At 34.8% G+C, this 18655-nt stretch overlaps 2 protein-coding genes across 2 annotated transcripts; both read right to left on the bottom strand.

Moving 5' to 3' along the window:
• Positions 1-1257: 1257 nt before the first annotated feature.
• On the bottom strand, positions 1258-8215 carry LOC143600711 (putative serine/threonine-protein kinase PIX13). Its single transcript, XM_077078326.1, has 5 exons — positions 7671-8215; positions 3138-3273; positions 2853-2986; positions 2413-2536; positions 1258-1736 (listed from the first exon to the last, which is right to left on the bottom strand). Exons 1-5 carry the CDS (start codon positions 8034-8036, stop codon positions 1264-1266), a joined length of 1233 nt encoding a protein of 410 aa, XP_076934441.1. The 5' UTR covers positions 8037-8215; the 3' UTR covers positions 1258-1263.
• Positions 8216-16274: 8059 nt separating this feature from the next.
• LOC143600713 (uncharacterized) lies at positions 16275-16799 on the bottom strand. Its single transcript, XM_077078327.1, has one exon. The coding sequence runs from the start codon at positions 16797-16799 to the stop codon at positions 16275-16277; it is 525 nt and encodes a 174-aa protein (XP_076934442.1).
• Between the last annotated feature and the right edge of the window lie 1856 nt (positions 16800-18655).

An 18655-nucleotide genomic window follows, 5' to 3' on the forward strand; every position in this document is an offset into this window, starting at 1 on the left:
TTTGAGTGTGTAAAGAATAAGATGGAGAGAAATGAGGGTTTTAGGGAGGTTTGAGGGAGTATTTATACTCTCTTAAGCCCATGGACCTAAGGCTCATCCCATCCTTTATTCCATCTTAATTATCCAAGTCCGTACACTTTATTATATTTAATCTAAATTAAATATTAACACACACTTAGAAACATTACTCCTTTTATTTATTATTATTAAATTCAGGATGTTACATTTAATTATTAACTTGACCATTAATATATAACGGGTTTCGTAATTTGATATCGCAAGTCACAAATATTGGCCTTACAAATGCCTTTTCATGCATCACCCCCGGGAACCTCACTTACACTTTCTTAAATGAGTCTTACATTACTTACGAGGTACCGCATTCCACGGGTTACATATCGGCCCTTCTCGGTCCACGTCTCTCACCGGATACTATGATGCGGACTAGGGCGGTTCTCCTGATTCTCGACGCTCCACCTCATGTTATTGTATTTTTTTGGGCACTAATCTAGTCTCATGGTCATCAAAACGTCAAGCCACCATCTCAAGATCTACTGCTGATGCAGAATATAGTGGAGTTGCAAACACGGTCGCCGAAACGAGTTGGTTGAGGAACCTAATACTTTAACTTTCTATTCCTACTCGTCAAGCCACAGTCGTGTATTGTGACAACTTATCCGCCGTGTACCTCTCTGAAAAATCCGGTCCAACATCAACGCACGAAGCACGTTGAAATTGACATTCATTTCGTTTAGGATAAAGTTTGGTTGGCGATATTCGAGTACTCCATATTCCGGCAGACTGCCAATATGCCGATATTTTTACAAAAGGACTACCACGACCTATTTTCTCCATATTCAAGTCCAGACTTTGCATTCGTGGACCTACCACTAAGACTGAGGGGGTGTCTTAGTTAACAATATATTTAGAAATAATATTTGTATTCAAATGTAATTAATTATTGATTATTCCCATTCCATTATAGGTTGCATGTTAGTTTGGGAATAGTAGTATATGTACTATATGATTGTAAATGCAAATCATCGAACATTATTGGTTTATACAGTTAGTTGATATATAAAACCTACAATATTACCAAAAGTATTTAAGTAGTACCTAATCCAATAAGATTTCATGATTTGAAAAAAAAAGGCATATGTCACCAAAACATTTAGTTGAATGAATCATTGACTACTAAATATGTATGTTTTTGACTCTTGAGTTTTGAATCACAACTTTGGTAACTTAATTAATGAATTCCTTCTATTTATACAATGTGGTTGTTGATCTATCGTACCGAGCCCCTCCTCGTTGCTTTGCATGGAGGTGAGACCAATGGCGATTCTCATGGCCATGATCACCATATCTTTGTTCATGGTGCGGGCTCATTGTTTGTCTATTGTTGATGTTTGACCGCCTCAGTTTCATTCTGATTGCATTGATCTCATCTAAACTGGCCACCACTTTCTCCATTGAAGGCCGATGATTTGGGTTCGAATCAAGACACTTTATAATGAGTTCTCCTGCCTTGATCACACCTTGTGATGGATAAACATGTTCCAACCGTGGGTCCATGATTCTTTTCAGTTTCTTAATGTCGGTTAGCGAAGGACGAGCCCAGTCCACCAGGTTCTGTTGAGAGGAAGGTCGGTTAGGATCGATCACACGTAGCCCTGTGATCATCTCTAGCATTACCACCCCAAAGCCATAGACATCGCTCTTTACATATAAATGACCTGTCATCGTAATACTTTGTTAATCATGAATGAATTAAGTGGCTACCTATTTTGTACAATAATCACCTATGTTAAATTTTGAGATCTATTAACCAATTCATATTAGGTAAATTGAAAGAAGAATAATTTGTAACTTTTCTTCAAAAAGAAAAAATAATAATAAAATATTGACTTTTGAATCAAAATACTATAATGACTTTAGAAAGAAAAAAATAAAATATAAAGTGGTCAATTTAATTAATTATAATATTTAATGGGTGGTTGAGATGTTGGTGTGACTTAATATGATAAACGGGGCCGATCAGACACACCACCTCAATCTCTTTCGATCCTTCTTCTCCACACAATCACTAAAAGTCCAAGTTAAATTATGCTATTGGTGACGAATACTAAAATTTTCAGTAGTAGTTAAATATGGACAAGTCAAAACAGATCAGATAAATATGATGATGTTTAATATTTACAACATATTTACATAACCTCTCAACTCGTTTGACACGTTTATGTTAATATGATTTGTAAGTGTCATTGCGTTCGTTTGGTTTATCTGACTTAAATATATGTATATGAATCATGTTCGTGTACGTCAAGTCAACCTCAACCTAACTTTACCCACGCACACGGTTTACACTTATAATATATCAAATATAATTACAAAATGTGACGGGTGACTAACCACTAATCATATACTCGGGAGCTGCATAGCCGTAGGTGCCCATTGCGATTGTTGACACGTAAGACTCTCCATTAATTGGACCTAACTTTGCCAATCCAAAATCTGAGAGCTTCACGTTAAACTCCTGCCACAAAATTTGCATAAAAAATAAGATGTTTCAGTTCCAATCCCTCACAATATATATAAAGTTCTATAAATAGCAACTTTTAATAGAGCACTTTGAGAAGTGCATAGACTCATTTGAGAAGTGCATAGACTCATGTTCATTGTATCTATTATTTAAGTGGGATACCTAAAACAATTCTTAATCGTTTCCTAGAATTAATCGTTTCCTATTTTTCTCTCTCCTACAACATATGATTATGTTTTACACCCTACGTACATACAACTAATTTATATTGAAGGGATCAATGTATTACATGCTGGTTTCAATAACTTACACCATCTAATAAGATATTTGAGGATTTAAAATCTCTATAAATAACTTTTCTTTCTGTGTTGTGCAAGAAAGCAAGTCCTTGAGCTGCTCCCATAGCAATTTTGATCCTTGTCTCCCATGAAAGCGGTTTTGTTCCTTCTGTAAATACGGCATCTAAATAATACATAAATAACTCCTTTAAAGTTAACAGAAGTAGTATGCAAAAATAAGTGTATGGAATTAATAAAAGATCAAATGTAAAGAAGAGATACAACTATATAATTTAGTGCAATGAAATAATACCCACTTTTAAAGAGATGGTTTTCTAAGCTTCCATTTTGCATATATTCATAGACCAGAAGATACCCCTTATCTTCCCAACAATATCCCAAAAGTTTAACAAGATTTGGGTGGCTAAATTTCCCCAAGAACTCTACTTCTGCCTGTCACACACATCATAATTAAATAATTAAAAAAATAATGTTATATTCAAACACTTAATATTTATGAACATTGAACATTAAGAAAAGGATGGAAATTAGGCACCTAAACTTTAAATCAAAATTGTGGGTTTTTTGAAGTAGAATATGCATGCAATATTTTCAAACTGAACATATTTTTTATTTTATTTTGACTTTGAAAGGGCTCCCATTTTAGACATGGAAAGGAAGATGGATCCAAAATAGCATAGTTATATTTTTCCTCCCTAATATAAGGTAATAGTTATATTTGGCTTTTATATATTCATACGATAGTGTTGCCTTAACAACAATAAGTTAAATTATTTCATGCCTCTGTTTTATTCATGTATCATCAGCAATATTTTATCTAAGTTTTAAGTATACCTACCTTTACTTTTTGTACTTTTATATTTTCACAACTATATAAATATATATATACTTTCTTTTATCCTTCTTGAATATTACTTTTACAACACACATCATTGAATGTGATGGCAAAGATAATAGACTTTTAAAATGAAAGTTGGGAGTTCGATTTTCATTTAAAATGGTTGTAAATTATAATTTGGTTGTTAAAAAAAATATATATATTACTTCTACAAACACATTGCATTAATTAGTTGCTTGACTTACCAACACACCTATCGACTTTCGTGACTGTACGGTCTTTCAACTTGTCCACCTAAGGCTATGTGTAGTGGAGGGGCTACAAATGGGGGTGAATTGTGACACGTGACGCTCAGTCAGTAAGGGATGAAAATTTGTTTTTGGGGTGTAATGGTGTAGGGGCTACAAGTTGGGCCCACAGTATATATTTTTATTATTTTCTTTTTATAACTAAACTAAACAAATAAAAACCAATTTATTTAAATAATTAAATAAAAATGCATTAACATTAAAAGAAATACAAAAAAATAAAAAACATAACTAATAATGCATTAAAATTAAAAAAAAATACATAACTAAAAATATTAAAAAAACATAACTAAATAAAATACTAATATCCATAATATTCGCGCATTTTTTCAATTCGTTGTCATTGCAATAATGCGGTCTCTTCGTGTAACCCAGCCGCTTTGAGGGATTCGTATTCTTCACTCATTTCCTGCAATTCCAACATTTGGGCAATCTTTTCATGTTGTTTGTTGGTTTCTCTCATGGCATCGTTGAGTTCTTCGACCCACTTTTTTTGTTTTTGATGATTTCTTTCATGGTAGCGGCGAGTTCCAAGAGTGTCGGTTGGTTCGGGTTGTTTGTAGGATTCATTTTGCAAATTTTTTTGAAGAATTTGAGTATGAATTGTGTATGAAATGGATATAAAATGGAGAAGAAAGTGTATGTTTATATATATATATATATATATTGTTTAAATTAATTATTATTTTTTTTAACATTTGACCGTTGTCAAACGGTCATATTATTATAATATTATTATTTTCTTCTCCAACCGGCGACAAGTAAACCCTGCCCCTTTTCGCCCAATTATCGGGGAGGGGGGGGGGGGTGTTCTAGCCCTTCCTCGTCCCATTTCGCCCCCAACCTTTGTCCACTACGTTTGGCCTAATGGCTAATACGTTCATTGTTGGTTTTTTCTTTAAACAACACTTTTTTCTTAACCATTGTTATCTATTGTACTTGAACTCAATATTTCTTTTTTTCAAAACCAACAAAGACACAAAGTGTTCATAGATTTTGTCTTTGGCACCATTACCCCCACTGATGTTAATTGTTGTATATAATACAAACCATGTATTTTCATTTTTATTTTAGAAACCCTTGTCGATCTTCAAAATATATTAGAATTTTCGGAAAACCACACAATTAGTATTCATGTAGTGACTGACCCATAAAAAATTTAACATCAGAGTGGTGTCAAAATTTCAATAGATATCAACCAGGATTTTACGCACATTCCGACCTCCTATCGACTACACTTAAGTCCCCGTAGTCTACCCTGTGTTTATGTTAAAACGTTTACCTCGTTTAAATAAAAAGGTTGTCATGCTAACCAATTTAAGATTAAAAATTGGATTATTGGATTAAAATAATCCCACATTTACGTCCTGTTCTTGAGTTTTTTTTAAGGAGGGAAAGGAAAGGAAAACCATGGATAATTAAAACATGGGTGTTCTTGAGCTTTTTTAAGAATGGAAAGGAAATGAATATGAGAAGTTAGGAGGGATTAAATAAGAGTATTTTTATAAAAAGTTATCCTCCCATTTTTGGGCCGATTACTAAGGAAAACATCTAATTACAATATTACCCATCAAAAAACACTATTGGCCTTTTCATCTGTGGCTTCTTCATCTGCAGGTACTGGTCGAACAACTCCTTGATCTGCGGCGGCGCTTCCGTGGCGGCCAGACGGAACCGACGACGGAAACAGAAGCATACTTTGTAGGTCTGTTTGGACATTGCAAAGAGTTTCAGAAGAAGATGAAGATGTGTTTGTTGATGGTGTGATTGCTGTACTGATTGGTTTTATATTATTATTATTATTGAATGTGGTTGAAAACAGCAGGACAGCTGAGGGGTCCAACATGTGTTACTGCGGTGGTAGGGGCTTTAAACTTTAAAAGGGTTGACGATTACGGATTACGCATGAAACGTGATACTTGATTATTAGCACTTGATTATTAGCGACATAATTATTTTTGAATTTAACTTTTATTAGTTGTTATTTACTTTTGTTAACGAAGTTTGAAACCATCCTTAATATTACCATCCATATGGTTGTTCTCTTAACAAGCGGGTGAATATGTTACGTAAAATGATGGGAGCATGGGAATGAGATTTGAAACTTTTTTTTGAAACTTTTGATTAAACATGTTTTTTTTTGAAACCGAGTTGAACTTTTTTGGAACTACTTGGTTGCATTTCTTGTTAAAAGTAGTTGGTTATTTTTTGGAGACGGTTGCTTATTAAAATGTGTGTTTGTTTTGGAGACGATTGCTTATTAAGGATGATGAGTAAAATTGTAAAAGTGTTATTTTCCTTTTTTCTCCATCCAACTTAAGAACATAGTTATCATTTCTTTTCCTCTAATTTCCTTCCAACTCAAGAACACAACCAATTAAAAAAAATTTACTTCCCTCCCATCCTCTTTCTTATCATTCTATCTCCTTTCCTTTTCTTTCCTTAGTTAAAAACCTCAAGAACATGGCGTTAATGAGTTGGCCAATAATAATCCCACCTGAATTATTTCCCTCTGACAGTCCCACCTTTTCCATGTTTTTTGTTTTATGATCCACCGTTAAAAATAATTAACGGGGTTAACTTTTTGCTGATGTGGCTATATGAGTTGGCATTTAAAAATCCTACATGATATTTTTTTTCCTTTCTAGGCAAATTACGTGGAATCCCTCACCCATTTAATCCCCAAATGATCGATTGGAGCCCTAATTCCACATCCGGATATCATAACCACTCGTTCTTCGAAACCCGACCTGAATGAATGGTGTTGTTTCAACCATACGGTAAAATCGCCGCCACAAACATTGTCCGTGACGGAAACCGAGGATTTAGGATCAGATGCAGGTGTTTCATAATGAGGTGTTGTGGGTGTTTGAGGGTTTGAAAAAGTTAACAAAGTCCAGACGAGAAGCACGCAGCGACGGCGCCGGAGTAGAAGATGAAGGCGTCGAAAGCGATGGAGAACGACGACGAAAACCGTCGTACGCCGCCGTTGTTTCTTGCCGGCCGAGCTGAAAATAGTGACGGAAAAACCTCTGGTGACTTCATTGGGTTTTCGTCGATGGAGGTCCGGCAAAGTTAAGGTGAAGTGAGTAGGATTTTTAAATGCTTAGAAAGAAAAAAATAATGTCATGTAGGATTTTAAATGCCAACTCATCAAGCCACGTCAGCAAAAAACTAACCCATTTAATTATTTTTAACGGCGGCTCATAAAACAAAAAACATGAAAAATGTGGGACTGCTATAGGGAAATAATTTATGTGAGATTATTATTGGCTAACTCATTAAAGATGAAATTATTTTAATCCAATATTCTTTAAAAATTATATGTATATTTTATAAGTAAAATACTACAACACATCATGTTGAAGAGCATACGATTTAGTTTTATTTGAATTGAATATATCTTTGAGGAAATTTATTTCGCCGGCCTGAAACCACCAACTCTCCATAACATAACCCATTATTTAATAACTAAATGCAGCTAAAAAAAGAAAAAATGTATATATAATTAACTAAATAAGTCTAAAATACTCTATATTTATCAATAAGCCTAGCTAGTCATGCAAACGTCATGCATACCACCTTGTGACATGCAGTTATTACGTGAAAAATAATATGGGCACTCCGTGGACCCTTAAAGAGAAAACAACATGATAAGATTATAAAAGACATTAAAACCAAACCTGCCATTCTTTAAGACCTTGAAAGCTGTTGGAATCTGACTTCTTAACGGCCACAGGAATCCCAACGCCAGCCTTCGATGGCGCGTAAGTCACACTATCCACCCACCCTTTGAATACTTGCCCGAATCCGCCTTCTCCTAGGATGGAATTCGGCTGAAAATTCTTGGTGGCACTCCGTAGCTCGGCATAAGTGAATACTTTTAAGTTTGGTGTTATTATTTGCCCCTTAGGCGGATAAGTGGCGTCACCACCGTGGAAAGATTCGTCTTTGGCCACAGTGACGGAACCTGGTTGTTCCGTCATGGTGGCTTTGTATTTGGTGTTTGTGGGGAGATTGTTAAAAAGCTTTCTATGGAAATTTCCCATTTCTTTGTGTAGCTGAGTGTTAGAATGTGTTTTTGGAAATTAAAGAGTAAGTAGATGAATTAGTAGGGAAAGAAAGATGTGATAGGGTACCATATGGTGCCCCTTTTGCAAGTGTGAAACAAGACTTTTCTTTTGAGTGTATAGGTGATTTAAAATGAATTATTATATTATTAATTGCCTAAGTTTTACATAACACTATTCACTATCATAACTTTAAGTTATTCGACTCAACCCCAATATTTTATTAGAAAATAATTTATCTCGATTTATAACCTAATTTATATTCAATATTTCACTCACTAAACGCAACCCCACCTAAATAAAATGTTTTATTAATTAAATATGATTACGATTATTGTTTATTATATAAAAGTATTAGAAATACTAAAAGTAATAATGTTATTTCTAAACTTATAAATTATTTATATTTATGATATTTACATTATATATAAAACAATAGAATTTAACCTTTTCTCTTACATTTTCCTTTGAGCAATGAATAAATTATTGGAGACAAAATATAACAACAAAGAAACATTTAAATAAATAGAAAGAAAAAAGAAAAGATTATAATATTATAGTGTTGGTTGCAAACTTGGGTGCAACCGGGTTCGTTCACCACATTTATATTCAATATTTTTTTAGAAATATTTTCATATATACTTTTATAAACATTATAAATATCATATATACTAAGGTAAAACTTAAAATATCATATATGTCATTACAAAGTAACTAAAATATCATATATACCCTTATAAAACAATTAAAGTATCATATATACCCCTATTCATTAATAATAGTTTAATAAATGACAATTTTACCGTTATTTTTCAAACAATTTAACTTTCGTATATGCCCATTTTCTAACGAATTAACCATTCTACCCATTTCCATTACATTATGCGTTTATACCATATGTTATTATTTTAATTTTAATCGACGTTTTTCACATTTAACGACAACCAAATCGTCATTCGTCACTTCTCAAAATTACAAATCATTAGAAGGTTTATCGCATCAAATGGTCTACATTTTAAACATTTAATTGCACCTAATCAAACTAGAGTAATATGGTCATTTTTTTTAATTTTTTAATGAATTGGGTATATATGATATATTAATAACTTTGTAAGAGCATACATGATATTTTTAGTTTTGCATGGTTATATATGATATTTTCAATATTTGTAAGGGTATATATGAAATTGCCCTTTTTTAAACAAAAAGATATTTTGTCTTTACATATATATGGCATATACATGCATGGCTAGAGCAAGATCGGCATCGTTGTCGTACCCGTACACGTACCCGGAAGGAAGTACCTGTACCTGAAATTAGTAAACTTGGATACTCGTACACGTACTCGTATCCAATTTTATGGTGCGGGTAAGGGTACGGGTACTTTCAGGTACGATACTCGCTTTGGTACCACTTTGTAATTTTTTTTAAATCCCCTCAAGACTTTGTACAACACCGGCAAACAGTAATCTATAATACCACAACCAAAACCGAAATAACACAACCAAAACATAATACTTAAACTAAAAATGAAATGAACCATAATATAAAATCTATTCATAATTAAGTAATTAATTCAAAAACATACAAAATCTCCCAAAATTTTTTTATCAAAATGTTTAAACAAAATTAACTCATGCAAAGAAAGTTAACATTCGTTTAATCTTCGATGGTCATTTTTCCATTTTCCTATTTCCTTTTTTATTGCTTCCTTTATTTCTATAGAAAATAAGAGAGAAAGTTAACACATACACAATTACACATATGTACATGAAATGATGAAATAAAAATATATGAATACATAATATATTAATACACACATATAGATCGAGAAGGAACTGATTCAACTGATATATATTAGGTTTTGAATATCCTGCTTGCAAATGAAGTCATGAGTGTTGGAAACTTTATAAAAGATCCTACATATTCTAAACGGGTACCAGTACCCGTAACACCCGTACATGTACCCGAAAGTACTCGTACCTAAAATCAGTAAATTTGGGTACCCGTACCCAATAGACACGTACGAATATAGGTACAGATACAGATATTCGGAGAAAAAATCTCATCCATATATATGGCAACCAGTTGCCAATTTTAAACACCATGGTAAATAGTCTTAGTAAGATACAATTTTACCTTATGTTACGTACCCGGGACAAGTGGGTGACCGGTTGGCGTGTCGGCATCGATATTTTCTGCATATTTATCTATGTTATTTCTTATTTCTATTTTTATTTATTATTTTCTTATTTGCTTCAATCATGGGTAGTTAGTTAGTTACCATGTTCTCCATATCTTAGGTCCCATGTTTAGGTAGTTAGTTGTTAGTGGGCAGTAAGTCGTGTGTTTCCATTTTCTTGGTTTGTAAGCTATATATTGGTCATCTCCACTTTAATGAAATTATGCAGAAAAGTTTGTTCAAGTTTAACTCTATCTCCAAATCAAGTCTTCTTTTCCTTTTTTCTTGTGAAGAAATCACATCAGTGGTATCAGAGCCAACGTTGATCCATCTCTATGGATACTCGAAAGAAAACCAATGTCGCGTTTCAACAAGAGACTAGCGACTGGTTGGCTCAACATGACTCGATGTTTGAGCGAATTCTAACCGAAATGCAAAGTCTTACCGCTGCGATGCAGGCTCTACGGGAACAAAATTCCGGCCGGTCACCGGGATCATCCTCTGGTGGTTCTGTGGTTAACCCCACCAAGCCCTATCTCAAACTCCATTTCTCCCGGTACAGCGGAGGGGATCCGACAGGGTGGCTGTATCAAGCCGACCAGTTTTTTGATTTCCAAAAGGTGGCTCCAGAAGACCAAGTTCAATTGGCTTCATTCCATCTTGACGGAATTGCTCTACAGTGGTGTCACACCCTCAATTTCCACATGCGGGGTTTTACCGCGAGGCGCGTGACAAACCAGGATCTCAATCATTAGTTACAACAAACAACGTCTAAATATTTTAGATAAACTTTATTGTCCCATATTTGGGAAAACCATTCAGAGTTAATGTCTTAATGTATTAATATGCGGAAGCGTAACATAACGGGAAACATCCCTAAGAAAAACCAAATAGTCTAAAACGCCCAAAACATGCGCAAGCCATAACATTATTAAATAACAAGGTTCCAACTTATGATGCAATGTCTATTGGTGATCATGAATGCAACTCCTATCCTTGCACTATCAGCGACCTGAGAAAGACATGCTAAAACGGGTCAACGCAACGGTTGGTGAGTTCACAGTTTGAGTTTAAAAACAAGTTTTTCAATCAAACCATTTAGTTAGTAAACAGTGTAAGTAGTAAAGCATAGATATTGTACGGATAATGTATGCATTAGTAATACCGCTAGTTAATTAGGCTAGCAATCATGTTACATTAGTGTGTGTTCCATTGTGACCGGGGCTGACTTGTTAGTTTGTTGCCACCCACGGAGTCTAATATAAGACTAGTGTGTTTCTAGTATGAGACGCCCGGCGACTCCCTCAACCGAGAGCCCCGATGGGGTTTGTCAAACCCAGTAGTACTACCTTTCATTACCGAGCCAATGTACAATCGTTAACGGTCCAATGTGCATGGGGGACTTTAGTATAAGTTCACAATGTACACATGAGGTATTAAAAAGTCTACAATTATCCAAAAAGTTTGTATGTTGCATGCTTCCCCCCCCCCCCCCCCCCCAAATGAGTAAGTAAAAAGTGGGGTAGTGAAACTCACCTCGAATGCGGTTCAAATTGAAAGTCAATTGCTTAAGTCAATGTTGTTCTAGTGCCTAAATCACACAAGCAATATAAGTATTTGCTAAGCGATTCCTAGAACCCTTAGTATCCAAACAATTCCCTTGTTTATTTGAAGTTTGACCAAAGTTTGACTTTTTGTTGACTTTGACCAAAGTTTGACTTTTCGTTTGACTTTTGACCAAAAAGTCCAAGTTGTTGACCGTTGACTAAAAAGTCCAAGTCTCGATGACCGAAGACTAAAAATTGAGTTTTGTTGACCGTTGACCAAAATGTTGGCCTTTGACCAAAATGTTGACCGACGACCGGTTGATGACTCTTGACCAATTCGTTAGACTTAGAATGTTTACATTATGTTCCTAGTCGCAACTTTAACAAAAATCAAGTAATGTGCATTTAGTCATTTTTCATGCAATTTTATGACTAAGTCTAACTCCTATTACTTTTAAAATTTCACAAGTAAGACTAACCACTTAGTCAATTAGTTCTAAGTTGACCCATAAAGTCAAAATTCAATTTACCAAAATCAATATATTACAATTTACAACTATTTTAACTAATCAATATATTGCTCATCCTTAACCAATTTCAATCATCCAAAACCGATTTTTCTCATCAATCAAAACATGAAATTAAATTACCAAATAAATCACACATATACTCACAAGTATTAGGTATAACATATATTTTTCTCATAATTTTATAATTCACCAAAACATACAGAATATTCACACACTACATCCATCTAATTTTTATCTCTATTTCAACACAGCAGTACACAAATATTTGTCAAAAATTATATATTTGTCCAATTGATACAAGACCAATTGGATTAGATTCCTACTTCAAATTACAACATTCCAGAAGTAGAATCATATCCATATCTATTTTTAACATCAAGTTATGAAATTTATAACACAACTCATAAACTTTACCTCTAAATCAGGTTTTCAACCCGATTTTATAAATTAATAAAAAGTATACAAACAAAGTCCAAAAATTAAGATTCTCGCCTTTCTGAAAACTAGATTCAAAATACTTGTTGCTAGAATCAAAAATCGACCTGAAACACAAACGTATCATCAAGTTATTCACCATACAATCTAAGACACAAAGTCTGCCAGCAAGCAGATTCAAACCACAATTCACAAAAGTTATGATTTTTACATCCTTATGATTCTTAAATCATCAAAGATCATTCCTACACAATCAATTTCATGTGTTTCTATTATCCATTTACTTTCATAAGAAAAACAAATATACTTATAAAAGAATCAAACTTCTAGACCAAAACACATACAATCCTTTTGACTCATCAAACTTTGATCATCCCCTTTCTATGATCCAAATCATTTGGATACAAGGTTCATATTTATAATATAGAACATAATAACCTACTCACTTGTTTGATCCAAAGGCCTACTCCCCTTGCTTCCCAATAATCATCAAACCTTTTGTGTATGGAAATGAGATTGAAAGAGAGTGTTTGCAAAACAAAGTGAGAGAGTGTGTGTGGGTGTGTGATTCACGGCCAAGGCAAGAGAGAAAGGGAAAGGAAAAGCTTTGGAAAATCAATAGTTTGTAACCTCTTTGTTATTAAAAATCCTTTATTATTGATTTAATGGAATAATAATACCTTAGGTTATTTTTATTAAACCATATGTGACATGTTACATATTTTATAAAACATTTCCTATGTATTATAATCTAAGGTTCCATTTAAATAACCAACATGTAACATGACATATAATGTAACTTGTTTAATCACCTAGCTTTCTTAAAAATCACATAATCATGTAACAACTATATTATAACATATTGATCGTATAACACATTATACTTATCATATACAGTACATGCCACATAACACGTTTATTATAACATGCATGACGAGTTTATTATTCTAATTATAATTAGCCACTTATTCTTGTTTAAGTCATCAACGACACATTAACTTAAATGTACGCATACATGACACCACATGTACAAGAGTTTATATATATGACACCACATGTACAAGAGTTCATATATATGACACCACATGTACAAGAGTTCGTTAACATTGTTAACAGAACTAACTGAGTTTATAGGCATAGTCAACAAGGTTTAACTGTGTTTAGCTAACGAAGTTAACCTGAAATTTGGCAGTTGTCACAAGTGGCACCGATGGTTAACCAAGCATCGGGGACCTTTAACATGGGTCGAATTTTCTCAGGCTATATTAGCTCATTTCGGGCCAACCGAGTTTGAAGACCCCTCTGAATCCTTATCTCGTCTCAAACAGACCACTACCGTAGCTGTTTGCCAAGAGGCTTTTGAAAAGCTATCCCACCAAGTCGACGGCTTGCCGGAATCGTTTTTGATCGGTTGCTTCATTGGTGGTCTCAAAGAAGATATCCGTATAGAGGTGAAGCTCAACAACCCGAAGCAACTCCATAAGGCTATAGGAATAGCCAGGTTGGTGGAGGACAAAATGAATCTGGGTCGCGTACTTTCTTCCGCTAACAAGACTTTGGATCCTTTTCCGGTTAACCAACTACGTGTTCCCACAACACAAGGCCTTTTGGGTCCAGCCCCAACTCAACAGTTAGCACTACCGGCTCCTAACCTAGTTCATCGGCTCTCAAGTGCAGAGGTAAAAGAACGGCATACCAAGGGTTTATGCTACCATTGTGATGAGAAATTGTGTCGGGCCATAAGTGTACTAAACCGCAACTATTTATGATTGTCGACTCAAAGGATGACCCCGGTTTCCACCTTGAGGACAAGGTGTGTTCAAGTGGGGTGGAATGTTACGTACCCGAGACAAGTGGGTGACCGGTTGGCGTGTCGGCATCTCTACATGATATTTTCTGCATATTTATCTATGTTATTTCTTATTTCTATTTTTATTTAGTATTTTCTTATTTGCTTCAATCATGGGTAGTTAGTTAGTTACCATGTTCTCCGTATCTTAGGTCTCATGTTTAGGTAGTTAGTTGTTAGTGGGCAGTAAGTCGTGTGTTTCCATTTTCTTGGTTTGTAGGCTATATATTGACCATCTTCACTTTAATGAAATTATGCAGAAAAGTTTGTTCAAGTCACATCACCTTACAGAAGAATGAATACAGAATTAGCTTTTTTCTTTTAAAGACAGATTCGTTTTTTTTTCTTTTTTCTTTTCAATTTTAAAAACGTGTTCTTTTATTAATTCCGCTACACTTAAATAACTTTAAACTACTTCATTGCCTAGATTTATATTTTGTATATTCGATGGTGGTGCTTTTGATAAGAGAGAACCTTGGAATATATTATGGTTAGTTGTGAAGTTGTAAAATTGACTTGGGTCGTGGTGCTGCAATGTGTTAAAATTCCAAGCCCATTAGATATCTATTCAGTGGCAGAGTTTTGGTTCAGAAAAGAAAGGATGAGTTTATCCCAACGGTATTGTCGATTACTTTGTGTATAATATTGAAGACAATAAATGAAATAACTTTCAACAATCAATTGGCAATTTGGTTGGAGAAATCAAAGCGACTTCATACTTTGACTTGCTCATAGAGACAAGCGTTTAAGGATGGATCGGGAGAGTTAGTGAGGTCTTAATATTGAGAAAGTGATGGCATAATAAGTTGGGACGCAAATGATTTAAACCCCCTATGATTTGTGTATTTCCTTTCCTTTGAATTTGTATAATTACAATAAACGTTGAAGTAAAATATGTTATAATAATAAAGTTTATTGTTCGTTAGTTTATAAAGTTGTTGGAACAATAACTTATCTAGGAAAGTAGAAGATACAAAACTTAAATTTAATAATCTCAATTTTGACTTACTGATCGATGCTCTCAAGGTTCAACTTAAGAAATTTACAATTATAGTCTAAACTTTTAACCTATTTTCTAACAGAGTCTAACGTAATTATTTATTTATTTTTTGTTGATGTGGATGTTTATGCGACACAAATATTTAACTATTTGTTGAATTAGCTGCTTATGTGGCAACCATCACCACCCCTAACTTCAACATGCCCACCTCCACACCCACCTCTACCATCACCATCATCACCGCACCCACCACTACCACCGGTCCACCGTCATCTCCAACTCTTAACACCATAATTATCACCCATCACCACAATCATCGTCCCGATTACCATGGCTCACCATCGGTGATATGTGGTGGTTTTGTGAGATGGATAATGGTGGTAGAACGGTGGAGTTATGGTGGTGGATTGGTGGTGATCAACTAGAAGAATGATAGAATATAGAGAATAGAGAGATAGAGAGACAATAAGAAGAATAACTCAATCAACAGATACTCATGCAACTACTTTTAACAGTATTTAACAACCAAAAGCTAACTAACTACTAACTAGTTTCTAACTACCTTATTTACAGCTGTGATCCTTTTATTACTGAATATTACAAGATTAGTCCCTGAACTACTAAAACCCACATATCAATACTCCCCTCTTTTAAAAAATTTTGCCCTAAAATTTCTAAAAACTGAACTCTGGAAACCTTAATTGCATCTCTTCCAGATCCTCCCATGATGCTTCAGCTAAAGGTAATCCCTCCCATTTAATCAAAACGCGAACACCCACTCTGTTGCGTTTCTTAATAATCCTCTTTTCAATTACCACAGCTGGGTAATATTGGAAACGAGGCTGGGTTGGTAAAGGCATAATCTTTGAATGATCTCCACGAGCTAATTTGAGTAGAGAGACATGGAAGGTTGGATGAATCTGCGACTCTACTGGTAAGTCCAATCTATAAGCAACTTTTCCAATTTTTTCCATTATCAGAAAGGGCCCATAATACTTAGGGCTCAACTTGGACTGTTTAGTAGGCCTGACTGATTGCCGTTTATAGGGATGTAGTTTTAGGAATACAAAATCACCTTCTTTGAACTCCCTCTCTGTTCTGTTCCTATCTGCAATTTGTTTCATCCTATTTTGGGCTACCACTAAAGAGTGCTTCAATTGTTGAATCATTAGCTCCCTCTCAGTTAGTAACTGATCCATTGCTTATATAGGACAGTCTTTAGGAACATATGGAATGAAAATAGGTGGTGGGTAGCCATACAAAGCCTGAAAATGTGTCCTCTTTAGGGAAGTATGATAATTGGAATTATACCACCATTCGGCTAAGGACAACCACTTCAACCAATTTGAGTTTGTAGCAAGTGTCATGCTTCTCAGATAAGCTTCAATACACCTGTTCACAACCTCAGTCTGCCCATCAGACTGAGGATGATAAGCTGTAGACATGGACAGCTGTATACCTTGCAATTTTGTAAACTCCTTCCAATATTGACTTAGAAATACAGGGTCTCTGTCTGAAACAATTGTTTGAGGCCAACCATGAAGTTTAAAGACATAATCTAAGAACAATTGAGCAACTGTCTCAGCTGAATATGGATGTCCCAAAGGTATAAAATGCCCATACTTTGTCAACCTATCCACCACTACCAAAATCGAGTCCTTCCCATGTATTTTAAGAAATCCACCCACAAAGTCCATGGAAATATCTGAAAAAACATACCTTGGAATGGGCAATGGCTGCAACAAACCAGGCGAAGGCACACTCTTATGCTTTGTTCTCTGACAAACATCACAACTCCTGATGATTTGTCTCACTTGCTTGTGGAGGCCCTTCCATGTAAACATGGATTGGATTTTTTGAACTGTGGCATGAACACCAGAATGACCTCCCATTGCTGAATTGTGACTTAAATCAACATTGTATTTCTGTAATGTCTCATCTTTCCCAACCACTATCTTAGAGTACTTTGTTAAAACAGTGCCATTCCATTGATACTTCGGTATTTGTTCACCCTTGAACAACTTCTGCAACTTTTGTTGAATCTAAACATCATATTCCCAGGATTTGGTGATCCTTTGATACAAGGTATCATCCAATGTGGATAACAAAATCATACATAATGTAGGACCCTGAACCCTAGAGAGAGCATCTGCAACCTTATTTTCCACCCCTTTCTTGTATAAAATTTCATAGTCAAGCCCCATAAGCTTTGATAACCAGACATGTTGTAGAGGAGTAGTCAATTTTTGTTCCAACAAGTGTTTAAGACTCTTTTGATCAGTCTTAATGATGAAATGACCAATAGAAAGATAATGCTGCCAATGCTTTACTGCAAAAATAATAGCTAGAAGTTCCTTTTCATACACAGAATAGGACTGTTGCCTTGGTGAAAGAGCCCTGCTGATAAAAGCAAGGGGATGACCATCTTGCATTAGCACAACCCCAAAGCCCAATGCAGAAGCATAAGTTTCCAATACAAATGGTTTAGAAAAATCAAGAAGAGCCAGAACAGGGGGAGAACATATGGCTTGTTTTAAAGTAGTAAAAGCAGTAGTTGCAGAAGGGGTCCATATAAAACTGTTTTTCTTCAAGAGGGTAGTAAGAGGTTTAGCTAAAATCCCATAAGATCTTATGAACCTTCTATAATATCTTGATAAGCCCAAGAAACCCCTTAACTATTTTATGTTGCTAGGTATAGGCCATAATTGAATAGCCTCAGTTTTCTTTAGATCAGTAGCAATTCCTTCTTTACTGATTATATGCCCTAAGTATTCAACAACAGATCCTCCACCAAAAGAGCATTTAGACAATTTTGCATACAATCTATTAGCTCTTAGAATCTATAAAACTTCTCTCAAATGATCCATGTGCTCTTCCACAGTCTTACTATAAACTAAAATGTCATCAAAGAAGACCAAAACTGATTTTCTTAACAAAGGTTTGAAAGTGTAGTTCATAAGGGCCTGAAATGTTGTTGGGGAATTTGTTAGGCCAAATGGCATGACCATAAATTCAAAATGCCCCTCATGGGTCCTAAAAGCTGTTTTTGGAATGT

The sequence above is a fragment of the Bidens hawaiensis genome, unplaced genomic scaffold (genome assembly GCF_021521415.1).
Source record: "Bidens hawaiensis isolate Kalapana, Puna unplaced genomic scaffold, B.hawaiensis_p1.1 tig00054819_1, whole genome shotgun sequence".
Lineage (NCBI taxonomy): Eukaryota > Viridiplantae > Streptophyta > Magnoliopsida > Asterales > Asteraceae > Bidens > Bidens hawaiensis.

Coding starts and splice junctions, on each gene's coding strand:
- LOC143600711 (XM_077078326.1), bottom strand. CDS start 8,036: ATGGGAAATTTCCATAGAAAGCTTTTTAACAATCTCCCCACAAACACC. Junction 3,274..7,670: donor AAGGTCTTAAAGAATGGCAG/GTTTGGTTTTAA, acceptor TGTGTGTGACAG/GCAGAAGTAGAGTTCTTGGG. Junction 2,987..3,137: donor AGAAAACCATCTCTTTAAAA/GTGGGTATTATT, acceptor TATTTACAGAAG/GAACAAAACCGCTTTCATGG.
- LOC143600713 (XM_077078327.1), bottom strand. CDS start 16,799: ATGGATCAGTTACTAACTGAGAGGGAGCTAATGATTCAACAATTGAAG.